The sequence below is a fragment of the Hemicordylus capensis genome, chromosome 15, assembly GCF_027244095.1.
Source record: "Hemicordylus capensis ecotype Gifberg chromosome 15, rHemCap1.1.pri, whole genome shotgun sequence".
Lineage (NCBI taxonomy): Eukaryota > Metazoa > Chordata > Lepidosauria > Squamata > Cordylidae > Hemicordylus > Hemicordylus capensis.
Genome location: NC_069671.1, coordinates 2199435 through 2218538, shown reverse-complemented (window position 1 = coordinate 2218538; position 19104 = coordinate 2199435). Strand labels below are relative to the sequence as shown.

The following is a 19104-nucleotide window of genomic DNA, read 5'->3' as shown; positions in this document are numbered from 1 at the left end:
CTGGAAGCCTAAAGGGATCGCGGGTTGAAGAACCATCACTACACTTCCGGTTCCCCGTCGAACCTTGAGGGGCGTCCTGTGTTAAAGGGGGAAAAAAAACCCAAACAGATCACAGGGGGAGGATGTCTCTTTCCCTCTCTCTACCAAATAAGCAGGATGCGGCCCCTCGAAAAGTAGAGAGAGGCGGAGTGGGGCGCGAGGGGGGTGCCTCCTCCTCCGACTCCCCGCGATGGGGCGGGCGGGATGCCTCACATGGCGACGTTTCGCATGGAAGCCGGAAGTGCCTGTGGCGGCCTTTCTCCCTCTCCCTCTGAAGGCAGGCTGGCTGCCCCGCCTCCGGGCTGCCCTCCGCCAATCAGAGGAGAGCGGCCGGAAGGGCAAGTTAGGCTGCGATGGCCCAGGTGAGGGGGGCAGCTTTCCAGCCAGCGTGGGGGGCAGCAGGAGGTGGGGCGCCCTGAGCGAGGCGGGCCCCCCACGGCAAGCCGCCAGGGAGTGAGCGAGCGAGCGCTGCCCCCCCGGCTGTGGGCGGGTGCAGCCCCCCGGGGGTCCTCCCCCTCCCCCAGGAGGCCCTCCCCCCAGCAGGACCCCAGAGGGGCCCCCCATAGGCACAGAAGACCCCCACCCCCTCCCTTGGCCCCCCTGACCCCAATACTACTGCCCCCCCCACTCACAAGGAGCCCCCTCCCCCTCCCCATTAAGAACCCCACTCCCTCCCCCCTATTCTGGGTTGTGTCTCCCCCTCCCCAGAGTACCCCTCAAAGACCCCACCCCCAATACACACCCTCTCCTCCTCCCACCCCCACCCCACTCAGAAGCCCCTTCCCCTCTCCATCCTGAATTATTGGCAGGTTGGGGGGGGCTCTCTTCCTCCCCCTCCCAAAATAGACACACCCTAGAGCCCCCTCCCCCCACTTGCCCCAGAAAAGCCCCCTCCCCACTTCCTGTCTTTCTACGGCCTTTCTTCTCTCTCTTCCCCTCTGCCCCACTTTTCCAGAGACCCCCCCAAAGACCTCTCCCACCACCCCAAATACACACAAGCCCCCCACCCTCACTTTCCCACTAAAAAGCCCCTCTCTCTTGCAACTCTTTTTTGCTAAATTTCTGGGGTGTCCCCACCTGCCTACAGTTCACCACCCCGCCCCACACATCCACCCCCCCAGAAACCCCCCCACCCACCCTTCCTTCCGTCCCACCCAAACACCAGGCTTCTGATATACCAAGCTATTGTGGGGAGCAACCCCCTTGGGGGTCCTTCACCCAGGAGCCCCTCCCCCAAATAGGATTCCCCCCCCAATATACACACCTGGGACCCTTTTCCTGGCTTTCTCCCCTCTGGGTTTGCCACAAGAGACAGCCCTGCCCCCCTGATCCTTAGAAGAACACCTTCTTTTGCTCCCGAGCACACACCCCCCTCCGCCTCTCTGTGAATAAAACCCCCAACCAAAGATCACCCCCAAAGAGACAACTTTGGAGAGGCTTCTCTCCCCCCACCAGTGAAAACGAGAACATCTGCCCCATCTATTTCCCCCCTCCCTCCATATCCAGGGGTCCCTGGAGGTCTTGATTTTATTTGTATTCTATCCACCTCCCTGTTATCTTTTTGACTAAGGCTGATAGAGAAATCTCTTGAATAATCTTTTATCCCCCCCCCCCGCCCCCAAACCCTTTCCCCAGCTGTGTCTTCAGAGGCTGCCCCCTTAGAAGATTTTCCCTTCCCAGGAGACAGTCCTGAGATAAGGAGGATTTGCTCCGTCCCACAAAACAGCTCCTCCTAAGCACTTTGGTGGAACTGTCACTTCTGGAGGGGAGAGGGCCTTTAATCTCATTTATTCCCCACTACCCTAATATTTCCCCCTGGTTGCGGGCAGACATCTGGGGGGGGTGAGAACCGACTCTTGGTGCCCTTTGGGGAGGGCAGCCCCTTCACCTCCCACCCCCACCAGCAAAGGCCTAAATGGGGGGCTAAAGAGCCCTCCTCGGTTGATTTGCATCCCAGCGGGGGCAGTTGGGGGTCTGCCTCGCCAGCCCTCCTTCCCGTGAGCAGGAGGGTCCGACTGCGTGGTTAGGATCGGAGTGAGCCCTCCAGAGCCGTGGCCATGGCTGGCGCCATCGCCTCCCGCATGAGTTTCAGCTCGCTGAAGAGAAAGCAGCCGAAAACCTTCATCGTGCAGATTGCCACCATGGAGGCGGAGATGGAGTTCAACTGCGAGGTAATGATGATCCGGAGAGAAGGACCACACTTGGCCCGAACCAAACATGCTGCTGAGAGGGGTCTTCCTCTGCAGTGGTGCTGGCTGAGCAAGGAAGGCTGGTCTTGTGGCAGGAGCATAAATGGTCCCCTTTGCTAAGCAGGCTCTGCCTTGGTTGGCATTTGGATGGGAGTGCTGCAAAGTATTCCTCTTAGGGGATGGGGCCAGAGCTCAGTGGCAGAACATCTGCTTGGCATGCAGAAGGTCCCAGGTTCAGTCCCTGGCAGCATCTCCAAGGAGGGCTAGGAGAGACTCCTGCTGGAAACCTCGGAGGAGCTGCTGCCAGTCAGTGTAGACAATCCTGAGCTGGACGGATCGATGTTCTGACTCAGCATAAGGCAGCGTTCCGAGTTCACCATGCACTCTATGGCCAGTGCTTAATAGCGAAACGCACGTTATTGCGTTTAGCAAGTGTTGTGGTAAAGGGCTTGTTTATTTATGTATTTATTTAATGTATTTGTATACCACCCAAAACACAAGTCTCTTTGTAGCTTACAACAAAACAATAAAAACAACACCTAAAAAGATGACAACAATTTAACATTTAGAAGGTTAAAACTATTAAAAATCAAACAATTAAAACAGTATCTAATTAAAAGCCTGGGTGTACAAATGTGCCTTGATGCAGGGTTCTCGAATTTGGGTCCCTAGGCTTCGTCGGAGTGGGAGATACAGTCTCATGAAATACTTGCGTTCTTAGATTGGCTTATGGATGAAATAAGCCTCCTGCGCGGTCAATAACAACAACAATATTTATATACTGCTTTTCAACAAAAGTTTCAAAAGCGGTTTACATAGAGAAATGATAAATAAAATGGATCCCTGTCTCAAAAAGGCTTACAATCTCAAAAAGAAACATCAGATAGACCCCAGCAACAGTCACTGGAGGGATGCTGTGCTGGGGGTGGATAGGGCCGGTTACTCTCCCTCTGCTAAATGAAGAGAATCACCATGTTAAAAGGTGCCTCTTTGCCCAGTTAGCAGGCAGAGGCTCAACGCTGCCCAGTCTGTAGCTTCACATGGACTAGTCACACATCTGTAGCATCACGAATGCATTGAATCAACAACATCTGAGGACCCAAGCTTGAGGTCTCGTGCAAAGACATTGAACTCAACACCAGTGGCCTTTTTAGTTGGAACAGCCAATTTAGTGCAGGAACTGTATGCAAGAGTAAATGCACTTCTGGTGACCAGCTGCAGAGTTGAGGTGGAAATTATATGCATACTAAAGGTAAAGTGTGCCGTCAAGTTGATTTTGACTCCTGGTGCCCACAGAGAAGCCCTGTGGTTGTCTTTGGTAGAATGCAGGAGGGGTTGACCATTGCCATCTCCTGCACAGTATTAGATGATGCCTTTCAGCATCTTCCTGTATTGCTGCTGACCGATAGAGGCGTTTCCCATAGTCTGGGAAACATACCAGCAGGGATTCAAACCAGCAATCTTCTGCTTGTTAGTCAAGCATTTCCCCGCTGTGCCATTAAATAGTAGGTGATTTATACGCAGATTAGTAGGTTAGCCATTCTTGACTGGACAAAGCCATTTTGCTTTGATTACACTTAGAGGAAAGTTCAATAAATTCAATATATGTAATAGAATGTTTGATTAACGTGCTTTGCAAAAGACTGAAAATTAAGTTTAAACTGTTGTTATTCTGTGAAATTGTTTTGTTTTCTATTCTGTTTTTTATATTTGTTGTATCTTAAATTACATACACCGCCTGGGGATACACATCAGGCAGTATATAAATATGTTAAATGAAATAATAGAAAGGGAAATAAAAGAACAGTTTGAAATTTGTAGGATTTCAACTTCAAACATTATTCATTTTATGGAATAATTACCGTACATGGCAAATTTAAATATTAGTGAATTTGAATCTGAGGGAGATTTTCTGCTTCTCTTGGGCATGAAGTCATTTCGGAATTATTGATCTGATTACTGAGTGTTAAAAATCTGTTGATAATAGTGACGGTTAAAAGATTATCATTATATTCAGCATTTCTGTGAAAAGAATGATGGCTTTTAAAAATGTCCGCTGCGCATATTTCAATGTAAAAAGTGGTGCATCCTGCTAATTTCAGTGCAGGGTTGTGTATTTAGAATTTGGTATCTATGGGCTGTTGGGAAGTATGACTTTATTTAGCGCAAACAAATTCTTCAAAACAGATAATAGGCAGAAGCTTGCAGAAGCCAGCCACCCGCCCTGGTGGCATCTCCAAGATGGGGCTGAGAGAGATTCCTGCCTGCAAAGCCTTGGAGAAGCTGCTGCCAGTCTGTGACGACAATACTGAGCTAGATGAACCAGTGGTCTGACTCAGTATATGGCAGCTTCCTGTGTTCCTAAGGTGTGATAACTTGAAGGAACAAATGAAACCACCACACTGAGAAGAATTAAGCCATAGCCAGTGCAGGACGAGCTGTTCTCCATGGTGGGTTTGTTCCTGTCTTCGTTTCTCTTGGGGACATCGACATGAACAGAGCAAGGGTATTCACATGATGGACAGGGTGGGTAGGTGGTTGAGGGAAGGCAGAGTTCCACCTTACACCCCCCCCCCGACGATCCTTCGTGAAATATTCGGTGCACAGCCACCCGCTCATACAATCCGCACTGCTCTGTTCAGCACGGATCATTCAAGGCTGGGACTCATTTTCCTGGCCTCCGGGTATCCCACAATGCACCACACGATGAGCACAGTGCATGGGGGATACCCCTGTGAGACAGGCGCTCTAGGCACCCATCTCTGTGTACATTCGGGCTGCAAGCATCCTGAGCAACCCATCCAACCCTAGTGCCAGGGGGTTAAGGCTGTGCTCGTGCGCTTAACCTTGGCTAAGGGCTGAGCTCAGAAGTAGGGTTAGGTTGGGCGGGAACACCAGGATGCTGGTGCTCTCCACACGAGCAGCCTCGTCCAGGCTGGGCCGCTCTGACCCGGGTTAGGCTGCTTGTGAGAACAGCCTTCACCAGTCTGGAAGGACAGCTCCCTGCATTCATCCTGGTGACAAGAACATTGTCTTGAGAGTCTGCGGCTTCTTCTTCTTCTTCTTCTTCTTCTTCTTCTTCTTTACATTTATATCCCGCTGTTCCTCCAAGGAGCCCAGAGCGGTGTACTACATACTTGAGTTTCTCCTCGCAACAACCCTGTGAAGTAGGTTAGGCTGAGAGAGAAGTGACTGGCCCAAAGTCACCCAGCTAGTATCATGGCTGAGTGGGGATTTGAACTCGGGTCTCCCTGGTCCTAGTCCAGCACTCTACCCACTACACCACGCTGGCTCTATTTATCTTATTTGAAGGGCATTATCTTATTTGAAGGGCATGCCCACGATGCCACACACGCTGTGACAAAATACACAGAAAGGCAAAATATACAAAATAGAAAGGGGGAGAAAATAGCATGCTTTGCAATAGGTCGTAATTGACCAACAGAGCCCAGTAAGTGTGGTGATAAGTTGTAATTGACTATTAAAAGGTTTGTTCCTGGCTCTTGCTTTTTCATCTGGTCCTCTCACATCTTTAAGTTGCTTCAAGGTCCCTTTCACCTTTCAGTTTTGTTGGCTGCACGAAGCAGCAGGCTGGACACTTAGTTAGATAGTTAATTAATTATATTTCACCACCCTTGATCCGAAGACCCCAGGGCGGTTAACAAGATGAAAACAACCATACAATCCCAATAACAGCAACTTGGGGAAGAAGAAGGGGAAAACCAAGCACAGCTACGTCGTAAAAAGAGAGCGGATTCTGAGAAAGCGGTTTCTGTTCCTGTGAAAACGATGCTGTGGGCAAAATGATCTGTTTAGTCTGTGCAGCAAAGGCCCTTTGGAAATATATCCCTGATGAGTATCCCCGGGGATGCTTTACCATAAAGCTGGAACTAAGCCGATTGCAGAGAGCGAATGAGGAGCTCTCTTTCGGTACCTGGGGACGCTTAATTTACTCTCCCAGGAGATGCTTCAGCCGGAAATCCTGGCTGGGAAGCAAGCCAGGCCTGGAGCCGGTGGAGGTGGGTGGGGTCCTGGTCCCAGCCCTGGAAGAGAGGTGGGTAATGTGTGGATGTGCTTAATGCCCAGGTGGTCAGGCATCTGCTTTACATGCAGAGGGTCCCAGCTTCAGTCTCTGACATCTCAAAGTAGGGCTGGGAAAGATTCCTGCCTGAAACCCTGCAGAGCTGCTGCCCGTCCGAGTAGACAGTGCTGAGCTAGATGGGCCCAGGGTCTGACTCTGTAGGCGGCAGTTTTTTATGTCACTGTTTGAGCAGTTGTCCTCAAGATAGGACAAGGTTTTTTTATTGAACCAACAAACTACCAAAGCATACAGTAGGTTGCCAAAGCACAATTATATACAAAGTGGTTGTTATAGGGCTGAGAGAGATTCCTGCCTGCAACCTTGGAGAAGCCGCTGCCAGTCTGTGTAGACAATCCTGAGCTAGCTGGACCAAGGGTTTGACTCGGTATGTGGCAGCTGCCTATGTTCCTGTTTTCTGCTTGCCACCCCCTTAAAGCAAATATTCCAGTCTCTCCTCAGGTCAGAGTTTCTCCAGGTGCCCTTACGGGTCTCAGCTGACACAGGTTTTGAGCTCCACGTCCCGGCTGGAACGGCATTTTAGAAAGGATTTCTGCCGTCTTGCCTTGGACTTTTGAGTCCTGGGTTCTTATTCTGTGGAGATGCTACAGGCGGCACCCCCAGCTGATTTCCTGACGGTAATACTCTGACAGGGAGCTAGTCTCAAGCTGAAAGTGGTCTGCAGAACTTCACCGGCAGCGGCAACTGGGGACCATTTTCGGCTGGCAAGTACGTCAAGCCGAACCTCATAATCTTGTTACCAGTTTGGGAACTTAGTGCGAGCGCTGTGCTCTGGAATGAGCTATCTTCTTGAGCAGTCGGTAGATGATTGCTCATCGGAGACAGATCACCGGCACTGGGTATGGCTTAGTTCTTCTCGATGTGGCGGTTTCGTTCAGCTGCAACTGCAAGATGATGCCATCAAGTTATCACAAATTAGGAACATAGGAGGCTGCCATATAGTGAGTGGGCAGCCAGAGGCATTCATTTCCTGCCCGTTTGCACAGTCAGGGGACCTACATTGGGGTCCAGTGGGGAGGAGAGCCGAGTTGTCCCCTTTGCTAAGCAGAGTCTGCCCTGGTTTGCATTTGAATGGGAGACTACGTGGATGAGCTCTGTAAGATCCCTGCCCCTTAGGGGATGGGGCCACTCTAGGAAGAGGTGACTGACCAGGAGAGAGACCTTGGGGTCGTGATGGACAGCTTGTTGAAAGCGTCGTCTCAGTGCACGGCAGCTGTGAAAAAGGCTAATTCCATGCTAGGAATCATTAGGAAGGGGACTGAAAATAAGAATGCTAATATTATCATGCCCTTGTACAAATCTATGGTGTGGCCACATCTGGAGTACTGCGTACAGCTTTGGTCACCACATCTTAAGAAAGACAGTGTAGAACTGGAAAAGATGCAGAAGAGGGCGACCCAGATGGTCAGGGGCTCAGAGCACCTTCCTAAAAGACGAAGAAGGAAAAGAAGATGATAGAAGTCTATAAAATTATACATGGTGTGGAGAGAGTGGATAGACATTTTTCTCCATCTCTCACAACACGAGAACCAGGGGTCATCCTTGGGAGGAGAGCTGGTCTTGCGACAGTAAGCATGAATGGCCCCCTTTGCTAAGCAGGGTCCACCCTGGTTTGCATTTGGGTGGGAGACTACATGTGTGAGATATTCTCCTCAGGGGATCGGGCTGCTCTGGGAAGAGCATCTGCTTCTTTGCATGGAAAAGGTTCCAAGTTCCTCCCTGGCAGCATCTCCAAGACAGGGCTGAAAGAGACTCCTGCTTGCAACCCTGGGAGAAGCTGCTGCCAGTCTGTGTGGACAAGACTGAACTAGATGGACCAAGGGTCTGACTCGGTAGAAGGCAGCTTCCTCTGTCCCTATCCCATGAAACTGATGGCCAGGAAATTTAGGACCACCCCAAAGGAGCACTTTTCCACACTGCACATAATCAGGCTGTGGCGTCTCTGCCACGGGATGTGACGATGGCAGCCATTAGCTTGGATGGAGCTTGGACCAACTCACGGAGGACCGGCCTATCCATGGCTACTGGTCTGGTGTCTGTGGGCCACCTCCCGCCTCAGAGGCACGATGCCTCTGGACCCCAGTTGCAGGGGAGCCACAGCGGCAGGAGAGAGGGCCTGCCCTCCCTGTGACAGGTGAGGCACCCCAGCCCTTTGCCGGATGTCTGCCTTGCACGAAATGGCCTCCACTGCTCCCAATAGGCCTGTGCCCTGCTCCGGTTGCCACGTTGCCGCCCGATGATGCTTGCTATGAACCAGACAATGGATGCTCTGAACTGAGCCCTGCTGCACCGTCCACAGAGCTTTGCCGCTGGGACATTTCTGGAACTCGGTGAGCTGACCCCGCAAGCCCTGCTGGCTACACCCGCGTCTTAGGACCGTCGCTTGAGACAGAACTGGAGGATTCGTGTCCTCCTTAGGGTCACGGTGGCCAGAAGTGCACACAGTCCTCCGAATGTGGCCGCGCCATCGCTTTGTATACGCGCATGATGATCTTCCCATTTTTATTTTCAGTCCCTTCCCCTGTACTGAGCCAGATGGATCAGTGGTCTGGCTCCGTATATAGGGCGGCTTCCTCTCTTCCAGCTGACCGTCTTTTGGGAAGAGGGTTGGAAGTGTGTTGCCCCCCTGGGGTAAGTAGCGCCGACAGAGGCGTTGGCCCAGCAGCCTGGAAAATGCCGGGTTTCGGCTTCCCAATGAGCCACCGTCCCAGGAGGCTTCTTCGGTGTTTAGAGTGGAAATGAAAACGACAATGAAGCCCGTTATAGGCCCAGATGGTTGGAATCTGGTATTGTTTAGAACAAAGGAGCTGCGAGTGCCGCCATAAATGTCTTTCAAGTGTGCTTTGCAGGGAAAAGTGTTCATGGGCTGTTAGACCTTCTTTTTCCAATTAAATCCAGAATTGCTTTTGAGAGGCGACTGGTAAATGGTTGATAGAACCCCACCCTCGGTGCGGTTCCTTGATCCTGTTGCTCCTGGCTTTCTTGAATAACCATGGTTGATTTTTTTTTTTTTTAAATGTGCAACGCATGTCATATTTTTCAATCACATTTTTATTGGCCGTACCTTGCAGTATATTGAAGGGGATTTCACAGTTCAGGAAATACACTTCTCGGAATCGGGCATTATGTACAGATTGGGAGTTATTTTCCTTAAAAAGGCTCGTTGGGGACCAGCTTAGCTCTGTGAGTCCCTTTTAATGAATGTCTTTTGCTGATCATTTGCATAGGAAGCTGCTATGTACGGAGTGAGGCACTTAATCCATCTAGCTCAGTGTTGTCTACACTGGCTGGCAGCGGCTTCTCCAAGGTTTTGGGCAGGAGTCAGAAACCTCACTAAGAGGAGATGTTGCTCTGAGTTCCACTTTTCTCAGGAAATATGGCCTTTTCTGTGGCGGCTCCTTATAACTCTCTCAAGTCAGCTCCACTGAAATCTTGTAAATAGACCACGATTGTTTCATCCTCCTTTTGGGGAGTTCTGGATTTTATTTTTGGTGGGCTGGTGCTGTAGTTTTAAACCAACTCGGGGTTCTCAGGCTTGGGTCCCCCAGATTTGGTTGGATTACAACTCCCATCATCCCCAGCTGCACAGTGATGGGACTCATAGTCCAAGCACATTTGAGGACCCAAGTTTGAGAACCCCTGGTCTGATTTCACCTGTGTTTCAATAACGTTTAATTTAATTTATTTATTTTGAAATTTATATCCTGCTTTATCCTCCAGGGAGCTCAGAGTGGTGTACTTGGTTATGTTCATCCTCATAACAGCCCTGTGAGGTAGGTTAGGCTGAGAGATACATGACTGGCCCAGAGTCACCCAGTGAGTCTCATGGCTGAATGGGGATTCGAACTCGGGTCTTCCCGATCCTAGTCCAACGCTCTAACCACTATGCTATGCTGGCGCAGAGTATTACTTATTATGAGCTTAATATAAGTAGCACAACTACTTATTATGAGCCGCTTTGAGGATTTCACAGTAGAAAAGCAGACTAATGATGTAATTCTAAATATAACAATGGAACAGAGGAAGCGGCCTTCTACCAAGTCCGGCCCTTGGTCCATCTCGCTCAGGATTGTCTACCCAGACTGGCAGCGGCTTCTCCCAGGTTGCAGGCAGGAGTCGCTCTCAGCCCTCTCTTGGAGATGCTGCCAGGGAGGGGACTTGGGACCTAGATGCTCTTCCCAGAGCGGCCCCATCCCTAAGGGGAATCTCTTGCAGTGCTCACACATGTAGTCTCCCATTCACATGCAAACCAGGGCAGACCCAGCTTAGCAAAGGGGACAAATCCTGCTTGCTGCCACAAGACCAGCTCTCCTCCCAGCCCAGTTTCTGGCCTGGCACCAGGGTCTGGACCTTCCCCTCTACCACAGGAGTTCTCTTCCTGCGGAATAAAAGGCAGCTACAGAAATGGCCCGGTTCTCTCCGTCTGCCCTCTTGTTGGTTGGAAGAGATGCTCTCCCCCGGCTCCATCATCACTGGCAAAACAGCTGGTGCGCTGGCAAGAGCCCCATGTTGCAAAGTTAAGTTTTGGCATTGATGAAATACCCTCGGTAGAAACAGCGGCCCTTCTGCTCCCGGCTGCTGCCTCCTGCGGGACTCGGCTGTTACCAGGATCCGGCGTCCCCAGCAGCCTCGGAGAGAGGGAGGCCCATCAGCTGCCTCCGTGACTTGTCCCTTGGCGCGCCGACTGCCTCCTCAGAGGTTTCACTGAAATAGCTTTTAATTAAAAAGTCATTATCAAGTTGTCGTGCAGCATGAGTAAATAAAAATAGCGTTCGCAGCTTCTGCGGTGGCTCCGCTAAGTGGCTCTTTCAGTTTCTTGACATCTGTTTGTCGGAGAAGGCAGTGGCAAGAAGGCTCTTGGCTCCCAGTCAGCTCTCTGCAGCGTCTCTGAAACATCGTGGCTGTTTTTCTGTTGCTTTTCCACCCCGGCTAAGGTTACAGGGATCTCGATATGCTCCGTTAGTGTTGGTAAGTTTCATTAGACGCGAGTCCCTGGGACTTGTTAGCGGTTTTGTGAATCGTTCGTCCAGCGTCTTCCCAGCCTCTGGGAAACATCATCAAGGGAGGAGAGCTGGTCTTGTGGCCTTATCCACTCTCTCCACACCATGTGTAATTTTATAGATCTCTCTCATTTCCCCCTTTTTTGTCTTTTCCTCTAAACGAAAAAGCCAGAGGTGTTGTGACCGTGCCTTGTAAGGAAGAGAGCTGGCCTTGGGGTAGCAAGCATGACTTGTCTCCTTAGCTAAGCAGGGTCCGCCCTGGTTGCATCTGAATGGGAGACTTGATGTGTGAGCAGCACTGGAAGAGATTCCCCTCAGGGGACGGAGCCGCTCTGGGAAGAGCATCTAGGCTCCAAGTTCCCTCCCTGGCAGCATCTCCAAGACAGGGCTGCTGAGAGAGATTCCTGCTTTCAAGCTTGGAGAAGCCGCTGCCAGTCTGGGTAGACAATCCTGAGCTAGATAGACCAATGGTCTGACTCAGTATATGGCAGCTTCCTAGGTTCCTATGAAGGTTCTCCAGGCCTCTGGTCATCTTGGCTGCCCTTTTCTGCACCTTTCCCAGTTCTCCGATGTCCCTTTTGAGATATGGTGAGCAGAACTGTATGCAGTACTCCAAATGTGGCCGCACCATAGGTTCTAATAGCACTTTTAGTTCCAGTCCCCTTCCTAATATTCCCTGGCACGGAATTTGCCTTTTTCTCAGCTGCTGCTCATTGAGTTGGATAAGGTTAGGGTTAGACGTTTTCGACTGTCCACCCCGATCCCCAGATCTCTCTCCTGGTCAGTCACCGACAACTCAGACCCCATCTGCATCTATGTGAAGGGGTGTGTGTGTGTGTGTGTGTGTGTGTGTGTTGTTTCATTTTGCCATTCATAGCTGGGCTTGTGTGACGCTTGCAGGAAGGCGCCTGCCCCCATCCCAACGGTATTATCGGAGTGATGCGTTGGCTGCCTGCCAGTTGCCAATGACTCCTGTTGCAGGTTAATAAATAATGTACACCCGGCTAATAGATTTCCCCCGCCCTGCTCAAGACACCCCGGCCAGGGAGCGAGATGACTCCCCTCGCCTGTGCAGGAAGCACCCCTGCTCAGCTCCGAGTGCTGCCTCCTCTTCCCTTCCAGTGCTGGGTCCCGATCGGCGGCAATGGCTCCGCAGTGAACCAGGCTCATCAATCTGCGCCCCGCAGAACAGCAGGGGCGCACTTAGCCCTCCTGATCAGGGAGTTCATCCACGCCTCTCCGCAAGGCTTGCAAATCTGCCCAACGAGCCAAGTTGGGATCAAGCTAACGGGCTGTGACAGGACCCCCTTGGCCGAGAGCCTTCGCCCTCCTGCCACTGGCTCAACTGCCGCGCACCGTGCGGAAGGAGGGGCGGGTTCGTTGTGCCAAGGCCCATTACCCCCAGACAGCCGCCGAGCCGTTCCAGGCGGCCTGTGAAATGATGGCCATGTGCGGCTCTTTATTTCGGAGGGGCTCGCTGGATCCCGTCGTTCTGGCCACAACTCTCTCGGCCCTGGCAGGGGAGGGATCTTGCTCTTCAGCGGCAGTGACCTTCACCAAGTGCCTTTCCGGGCTAAATCTTGCCGCGGCCCCCGCAAGGTGGGGACGCTGGTTTTTGAGTCCTGCCGGGTGTTTCGAACACTCGAGGCGCGGTGCCTTTTGAGAGACGGTGATCACTGGACTCCCCTTCAGCGGGCAATTCCACACACGGTCCAGAGGCAACCTCAGGCTGGCTGCTGAGTATACACACCGGGGTGGGGGGGAGCAGCAACAGCTAGTCAGGAGTCCCCGGCAAGCGTATCTCTATAATCCGGTATGTGCATCTGTCGTAGGCACATAAGGAGAAACCCTGCTGGATCAGGCCAGAGGCCCCCCTAGACTAGGATCCTGCTTCGTGTAGGTGCACCTGGGAAGCCCGCGAGGGAGGGGGTGTTCCCTAGCACCTGCTCTTTTTTTGGTGGGTCCCTCTGGAAATATCCAAGCTGGTAAGAGCCAGTTGATTGCCATACCCCCATTCTTCATTTTAGGGGGCATACTTGAAATGTTGTAGGCATATGTCTAACAGTGTGTGTGAGAGTATTATTCAGGCAGATGTGTGTATCTGGGTGCATTGTGGGGAGGAGAGCTGGTGTTCTGGCAGCGTGCATGAATTGTCTCCTTTGCTATGCAGCATCTGCCTTGGTTTGCATTTGGATGGGAGACTACGTGTGAGCCCCTGTAAGATATTCCCCTAAGGGACAGGGCTGTAATTCAGCAGAAGAGCATTTGCCACCTGGCATGCAGAAGGTCCCAGGTTCACTCCCTGGCAGCATCTCCAGATAGGGCTGGGAAAGACTCCTGCCTGAAACCTGGGAGAAGCCGCTGCCGGTCTGTGTAGGCAATTCTAAGCTAGATGGACCAAGGGTCTGACTCGGTAGAAGGCAGCTTCCTATGTTCGGCTCAGCTTGGGAGGGTTTTTCCAAAATAATTGAATTGCCATCTGCATAACATTGCAGCAGTTCACAAGAGCTTGTGCTAACATAATTGACAAAGCTACCTTGGTTTTGCTGAGCCAAAATTCATCAGATTCTTCTTATAGTCTCAGTGTAGGGCATTCTTCCAAATACCGTATACTGGAGCAGACACACCTGCTGCTAAAACGTGATCTTAGTTAAACTAGCGAAGGCCCAGAAAAGCCGTGAGAACAAAATCGCGACGCGGTTTCAGAGCTGAGGACAGGCTCAAATCTACGGCTCCCGCAGCAGCCGTTCAGTGGGTGTTACTGCACTTGTGAGTCAAGGCATAAAACTGGATCGCATCCTCCGCCACACAAGTGCTAGTTGATGATATGCACGGGGCCAGAATGCGGCTGCGGGCCGAAGCGCGTGCGTTTCCGCCTCCTGCCGGCACTCGATATTTTCGAGTCGTCTCGGAAGCCGCCCTGCAGTGCCAGAGACAGTTCCTACGTGCTAATGCAATGCTTAACCGTTTGGAGGACTCCGCTGTGGGCTTTGCGCTGGCTTACATAACGCTGCATCATTTGCAGCCGACGGCTGGCCTCCGCTCCAGCTGGGGAGGGCCCCCGTGTCGTTTGTAGTCCGAAGCGCAGCCTGGCTTCCCGAACATGGATTCCACGGGGGACGGATCGGCATCTACGGGTGGAAGGTGCTCCTGGCTGAGTGCAGCGGCCGGCGTTGGCAAGCGTCGCCTCTTTGGCCAGCGGAAGCGTCTCTGGGCGCCCGGGCGCTCTCGTCAGCCCTTGGGAAGGATGGCCGTGAAGTGGGCCAGGCGAGACAAGAGTCCAGGGCCAAGGGGCTGGGGCGGCGTGTGTGGAGTGCAGTTGAGCCTCTTTCGGAAATCCCCTCCTGCTCCGAATGTGGGTGGACATCCCGATGAAGTTACTCCTGAGCTGTCCTGGTGGAATGAAGTAAGAACACAAGAACTAAAGGAAAGCCCTGCCGGGTCAGCCGGCTGGCCCCTCCGGTCCAGCAACTGGTCTCATGCAGTGGCCAGCTAGGTGCATCTGGGAAGCCTGCTTGAAGGGAGGGGAGAGGGAAACTGCCCCCTCCCGTTGCCCCTCCCCAGCACCTGGTGTTCAGGGGCATGATGCCCCCTCCGAACCTGTGGAAGTATACAGCTCTCCAATGATAGCCCTCTCCTCCATGAATATCTAATCCCTTCTTAAACCCATCTCGAATTCAGGGTGGCCAGAACCCAAGGGGTATACTTGTGGGTCAAATGGGCTGTAAGCCAGAATTTGGCTTTTAAAAAGCCAAATCTGGCCACCTAGATCTAGATTAATGGTGCAGCGGGGAAATGACTTGACTAGTGAGCAAGAGGTGGCCGGTTCGAATCCCCGCTGCTGTGTTTCCCAGACTAGGGGGGACGCCTCTATCGGGTAGCAGCGATATAGGAAGGTGCGGAAAGTCATTATCTCATATTGTGCGGGAGATGGCCATGGTCAACCCCTCCTGTATTCTACCAAAGACAACCACAGGGCTTTTCTGTGGTCGCCACGAGTCGACACCGACTCGACGGCACACTTTCCCTTTACTTTCGATTGGTGGCCATCCCCACATCTGGCAGCAGCAAATTCCAAGGTTTAACTACACGTTGTGTCAAGGAGGACTCCCTTCTGTCTGCCAGCGTTTAGCTTTAATGGATGACCCCGGGGGGGGGGGGGGGCTCGAATATTATGAGAGCAGGAGAGAAACTTCTCTCCCTCCACTTGATCCACGCGGTGCAGAATTCTGTGCACTTCCGTCAGGTCCCCCCTTTGCCTCCTTTCCTTCTAAGCCCCAAAGGCCAAAACGTTGTAGTCTTTCCTCACGGGGTGGGTGGGGCGGGGGGTCCACTCCTGCCCCCTGAAAGTTTGGGTTGCACCTTGCCCAGCTTTTCAGCCTCCCTTCGAGGGATTCCCGAGCTGCACGATTGAGCCCCTTAGTCTGGGTGTCACTCCTTAACCCGGATCGACGGTCTGGATGGCCGACAGAATTCCCACGCGAGCCCCTCCCTGCCCGTTCTGTGGACCTCCTTCGGCTCCGGGGACCTCTTGCTTGCAAGCAGAGCTCTGAGAAAAGAGCCTGGGGCATCTCACACCCTGGCAAAGGCAGCTCCACGGTGAGACCGTGCTACGGGGCCACCCCGGTTGCCAGACCTAGGGGGCTGCTTAAGAGAGGAGAATGGGAGGCAGGTCTGACTGGGGGGCCACCGGGAGGCTGAGGAGGGCGCTGAGCACTGCTCCCTCTAACAGGGATGCCTGTTAGCCGCTGCCAGTCAGTTAAGCAAGGAAGTTGGCCCCAGAGAACTTCCCAGTAGACTCTGCCGAGAGAGAGAGAGAGAGAGAGAGAGAGTGAGAGAGAGAGAGGGGTGGGAAGCCATTTGGGTGTCCTGTCTTGGGCGACAAGGTGTTTTTGGCTGGCCCTGGGCAGCATAGAGGCCTTTCTCTGCCCAACGCCTAGTCATTGCAAGAGAGGGGTGCTCCTCGGAGCCCTTGCCACCGTGGCCTCCCTGCTTTCTGCCGTCCCTCTGCTCCCCAGCCTGTCCTGGGATTGTAAGTTTCCTGGGGCAGGGACCTCCCGCCCCTTGCCCTGCCCAGCCCCACGTGATCCTAGCCTAACCCGCGTGCCCCCACCGCGCTTGCCGCCTCCTCCCACGAGGTGACTGCTGCAGGCATTCGCAGCGTGCAGTGCAAGAGCCCCGGGAAGAGGTGGGGGGGAGTCGAGGCCTTTCAGGGCAGAGCGGGGCAGTGGCCAGAAGGGGGCAGTGTGCCATCGCTGCTGGAGCCAGGACGGGAGCTCTGAGCAGATTAGGATTGGTGCTGTGCAGGTGATGGTGGGGCTGAGCCATGCTGCAGGGTGGGAGGGCAGCCTTCTGGCTTCCGGACAGGGGCCAGATGTCGTCGCTGCTCCGTCTGTCCCAGGAGGCAGAACGCCAGAGGGCCCCCCCCTCCTCGCGGTGGGCATTTGCCTCCTTCCTGTAGACCTTTTGTTTTAAACCAAAGGCTTGTTTTAATAAGGTTGGGATTGAGAGGGGCATCTCCGGAGACCTAGGAAGCTGCTGCCTACTGAGTCAGACCCTTGGTGCGTCTGGCTCAGGGTTGTCTACTCTGACAGGCAGCAGCTTCTCCAGGGCTGCAGGCAGGAGCCCTGCCTAGGCCTACCTGGAGATGCGGCCAGGGAGGGGACTGGGGACCATCAGCATGCAAGCCCTGCAGTGGACTAAGGGCCTCCTAAAACAACGCATGGCAGGGAAGGCCCCCTGAAAGGCACTGGTTCCTTCCAAATGGCCACGGGATGCATCGGATGGCCAGTGGTCATGCAGACATTCCGTGCATTCCGCTGGCCCTTTGGAAGGCCTTTCAGTGGGCCTTCCCCGTCATTCCTTTTAGTGCATTGCTTAGAGTCTACATGATCAGATACATGATGTCAGCCTAGTGGATTAAGAACATAGGAAGCTGCCGTATATGGAGTCAGACCCTTGGTCCATCTAGCTCAGGATTGTCTACACCAGGGATTCTCAATGTTGGGTCCCCAGATGTGGTTGGACTTCAGCTCCCATAATCCCCAACCAAAGGCCACTGGGGCTGGGGATTATGGGAGCTGGAGTCCAAGAACATCTGGGGACCCAGCGTTGAGAAGCCCTGGTCTACACGGACTGGCAGCGGCTCTCCAAAGTTTCAGGCAGGCGTCTCTCCCAGCCCTACCTGGAGATGCTGCCAGGGGGTTGATTCTGGGATCTGCACGCAAGGAGGATGCCCCGGGCTCTGCCACCCAGCTCCAGCCCTGTCTCTTCCCCTCTCCATCTCCCCATGCAAATGACAGAAGATCTGCCTGTCTCCCAAGCCTTTTGCCTGCATGTCAGGAAAGGATCTGAGCAGAGGGGGGCGGGTGTGGCGACCATAAGCACAGCCCTGCTGGATCAGCCCCCGCCCCCCATCAAGGCCTATTAAGTCCAGCCTCCTGTGCCCCACAGTGGCCCCCCAGATGCTCCTTGGAAGCCCACAGGCAAGAGGGGAGGGCAGGCCCCCTCTCCTGCGGTGGCTCCCCTGCCACTGGGATTCAGAGGCCTCCTGCCTCCGAGGCTGGGGGTGGCCTCAGTCTAGCTCAGTGGCCACCGTCCCCTCTCTCCCCTGGCCCGGGAGCGAAGCCTAACTTTGCCGATCCCTGCCTCCCTCCACGGCCCCCATGGGCCTTTCTGCGTTTGGGGGGCCATGCAAGCGGAAATCCCACGTGCTCCCAGACCAGCTGGGTGTAACTTGAACTGCTTGGGTTTCCTCCTTGCAGGTGAAGTGGAAAGGCAAGGACCTGTTTGACCTGGTGTGCAGGACCCTGGGACTCCGCGAGACGTGGTTTTTCGGGCTGCAGTACCTCATCAAGGACACCAAGGCCTGGCTGAAGATGGACAAGAAGGTATTTATTTATTCATTCATTCATTTATTTATTAAGCGTGTGCATGCGGACGGAAGAGACGATGGCTGTGTTGGCCCCAGTGCCTGGCCTGAGACCACCCAGTGATGCTCCGTTGCTATGTGGGCATGGTCCTCGTCCGTGCCAGGATGGGAGCCCCACCCAAAGTGCTTTGAGCCTTCCATGGCAGGAAGAACAGACTCCGCAAGGGTAGAATTCACCTGAGGCTGCCAAGAGTGTTGAAGTCCCCTGTCCGGCAGTTCCAGGAGTGCCTTCAGAGAGGTCTGAATGTCAGACATAAGACTCAGGCGGACGCTTACGTTGAAATCCCCTCGTCTGCAATGCAGCAGCTGTATGGGGCCCTGTCTGGCTTGTTCTCCTCTGGTGCGAAAGCCTCCAACGAATACAAGAGCTTTCCCACGTACCACAGAGGCAGGGCCTTTCTAGTTTCAATATAATTAAAACTGCATCAGGCCCACTTTGGGGTACATTTTATTGGAGGGGTGGTTTGGGTGCCTTTGGGGGTTCCCTCCGCCCCATAATGTGTCCTGATTCAGAAGTTCTACTTTGACCTAGATTTATTTGGGGTTTGTTTTATGTGCCTTTTTGGAGGGTTCAGTTCTCATACTGACCAAAGTGGGAACCTGTGAAAGACCATATTGGCCTTGGAGTTCCAGTTGCCCAAATCACGGCTTAATAATCTTCTCCTTCAGGCTATTCTGTATAGCTGTGAGCATAAAACACAGAATCTTTACGTTTAGCTCTCAATGTGAAACAAAGGTGTATCGCTTTGTGGGCAGCAGTGCCTGAATAAATCTGGTCAGCTAGTGTGAAATAGCGGCCATCTTGAATTATCACCTTGTGAAATGGCGTCCAGCTTGAAATATCCA

General features: G+C 53.2%; 1 protein-coding gene across 9 annotated transcripts in view; it reads left to right on the top strand.

Moving 5' to 3' along the window:
- The first annotated feature begins 371 nt into the window (after positions 1–371).
- NF2 (NF2, moesin-ezrin-radixin like (MERLIN) tumor suppressor) overlaps positions 372–19104 on the top strand; it is a 90025-nt gene continuing 71292 nt past the window's right edge. For 3 of the 9 annotated variants that reach the window (XM_053279971.1, XM_053279972.1, XM_053279969.1), the window contains exons 1-2: positions 372–2210; positions 18092–18217. In XM_053279971.1, coding sequence (XP_053135946.1) covers positions 2097–2210; positions 18092–18217 — 240 coding nt within the window. In that variant the 5' untranslated portion in view covers positions 372–2096. Of the gene's footprint in view, positions 2211–14301; positions 14734–18091; positions 18218–19104 lie in introns of those variants that run through there. The other 6 variants (XM_053279968.1, XM_053279965.1, XM_053279970.1 and 3 more) reach the window with 5 other exon arrangements.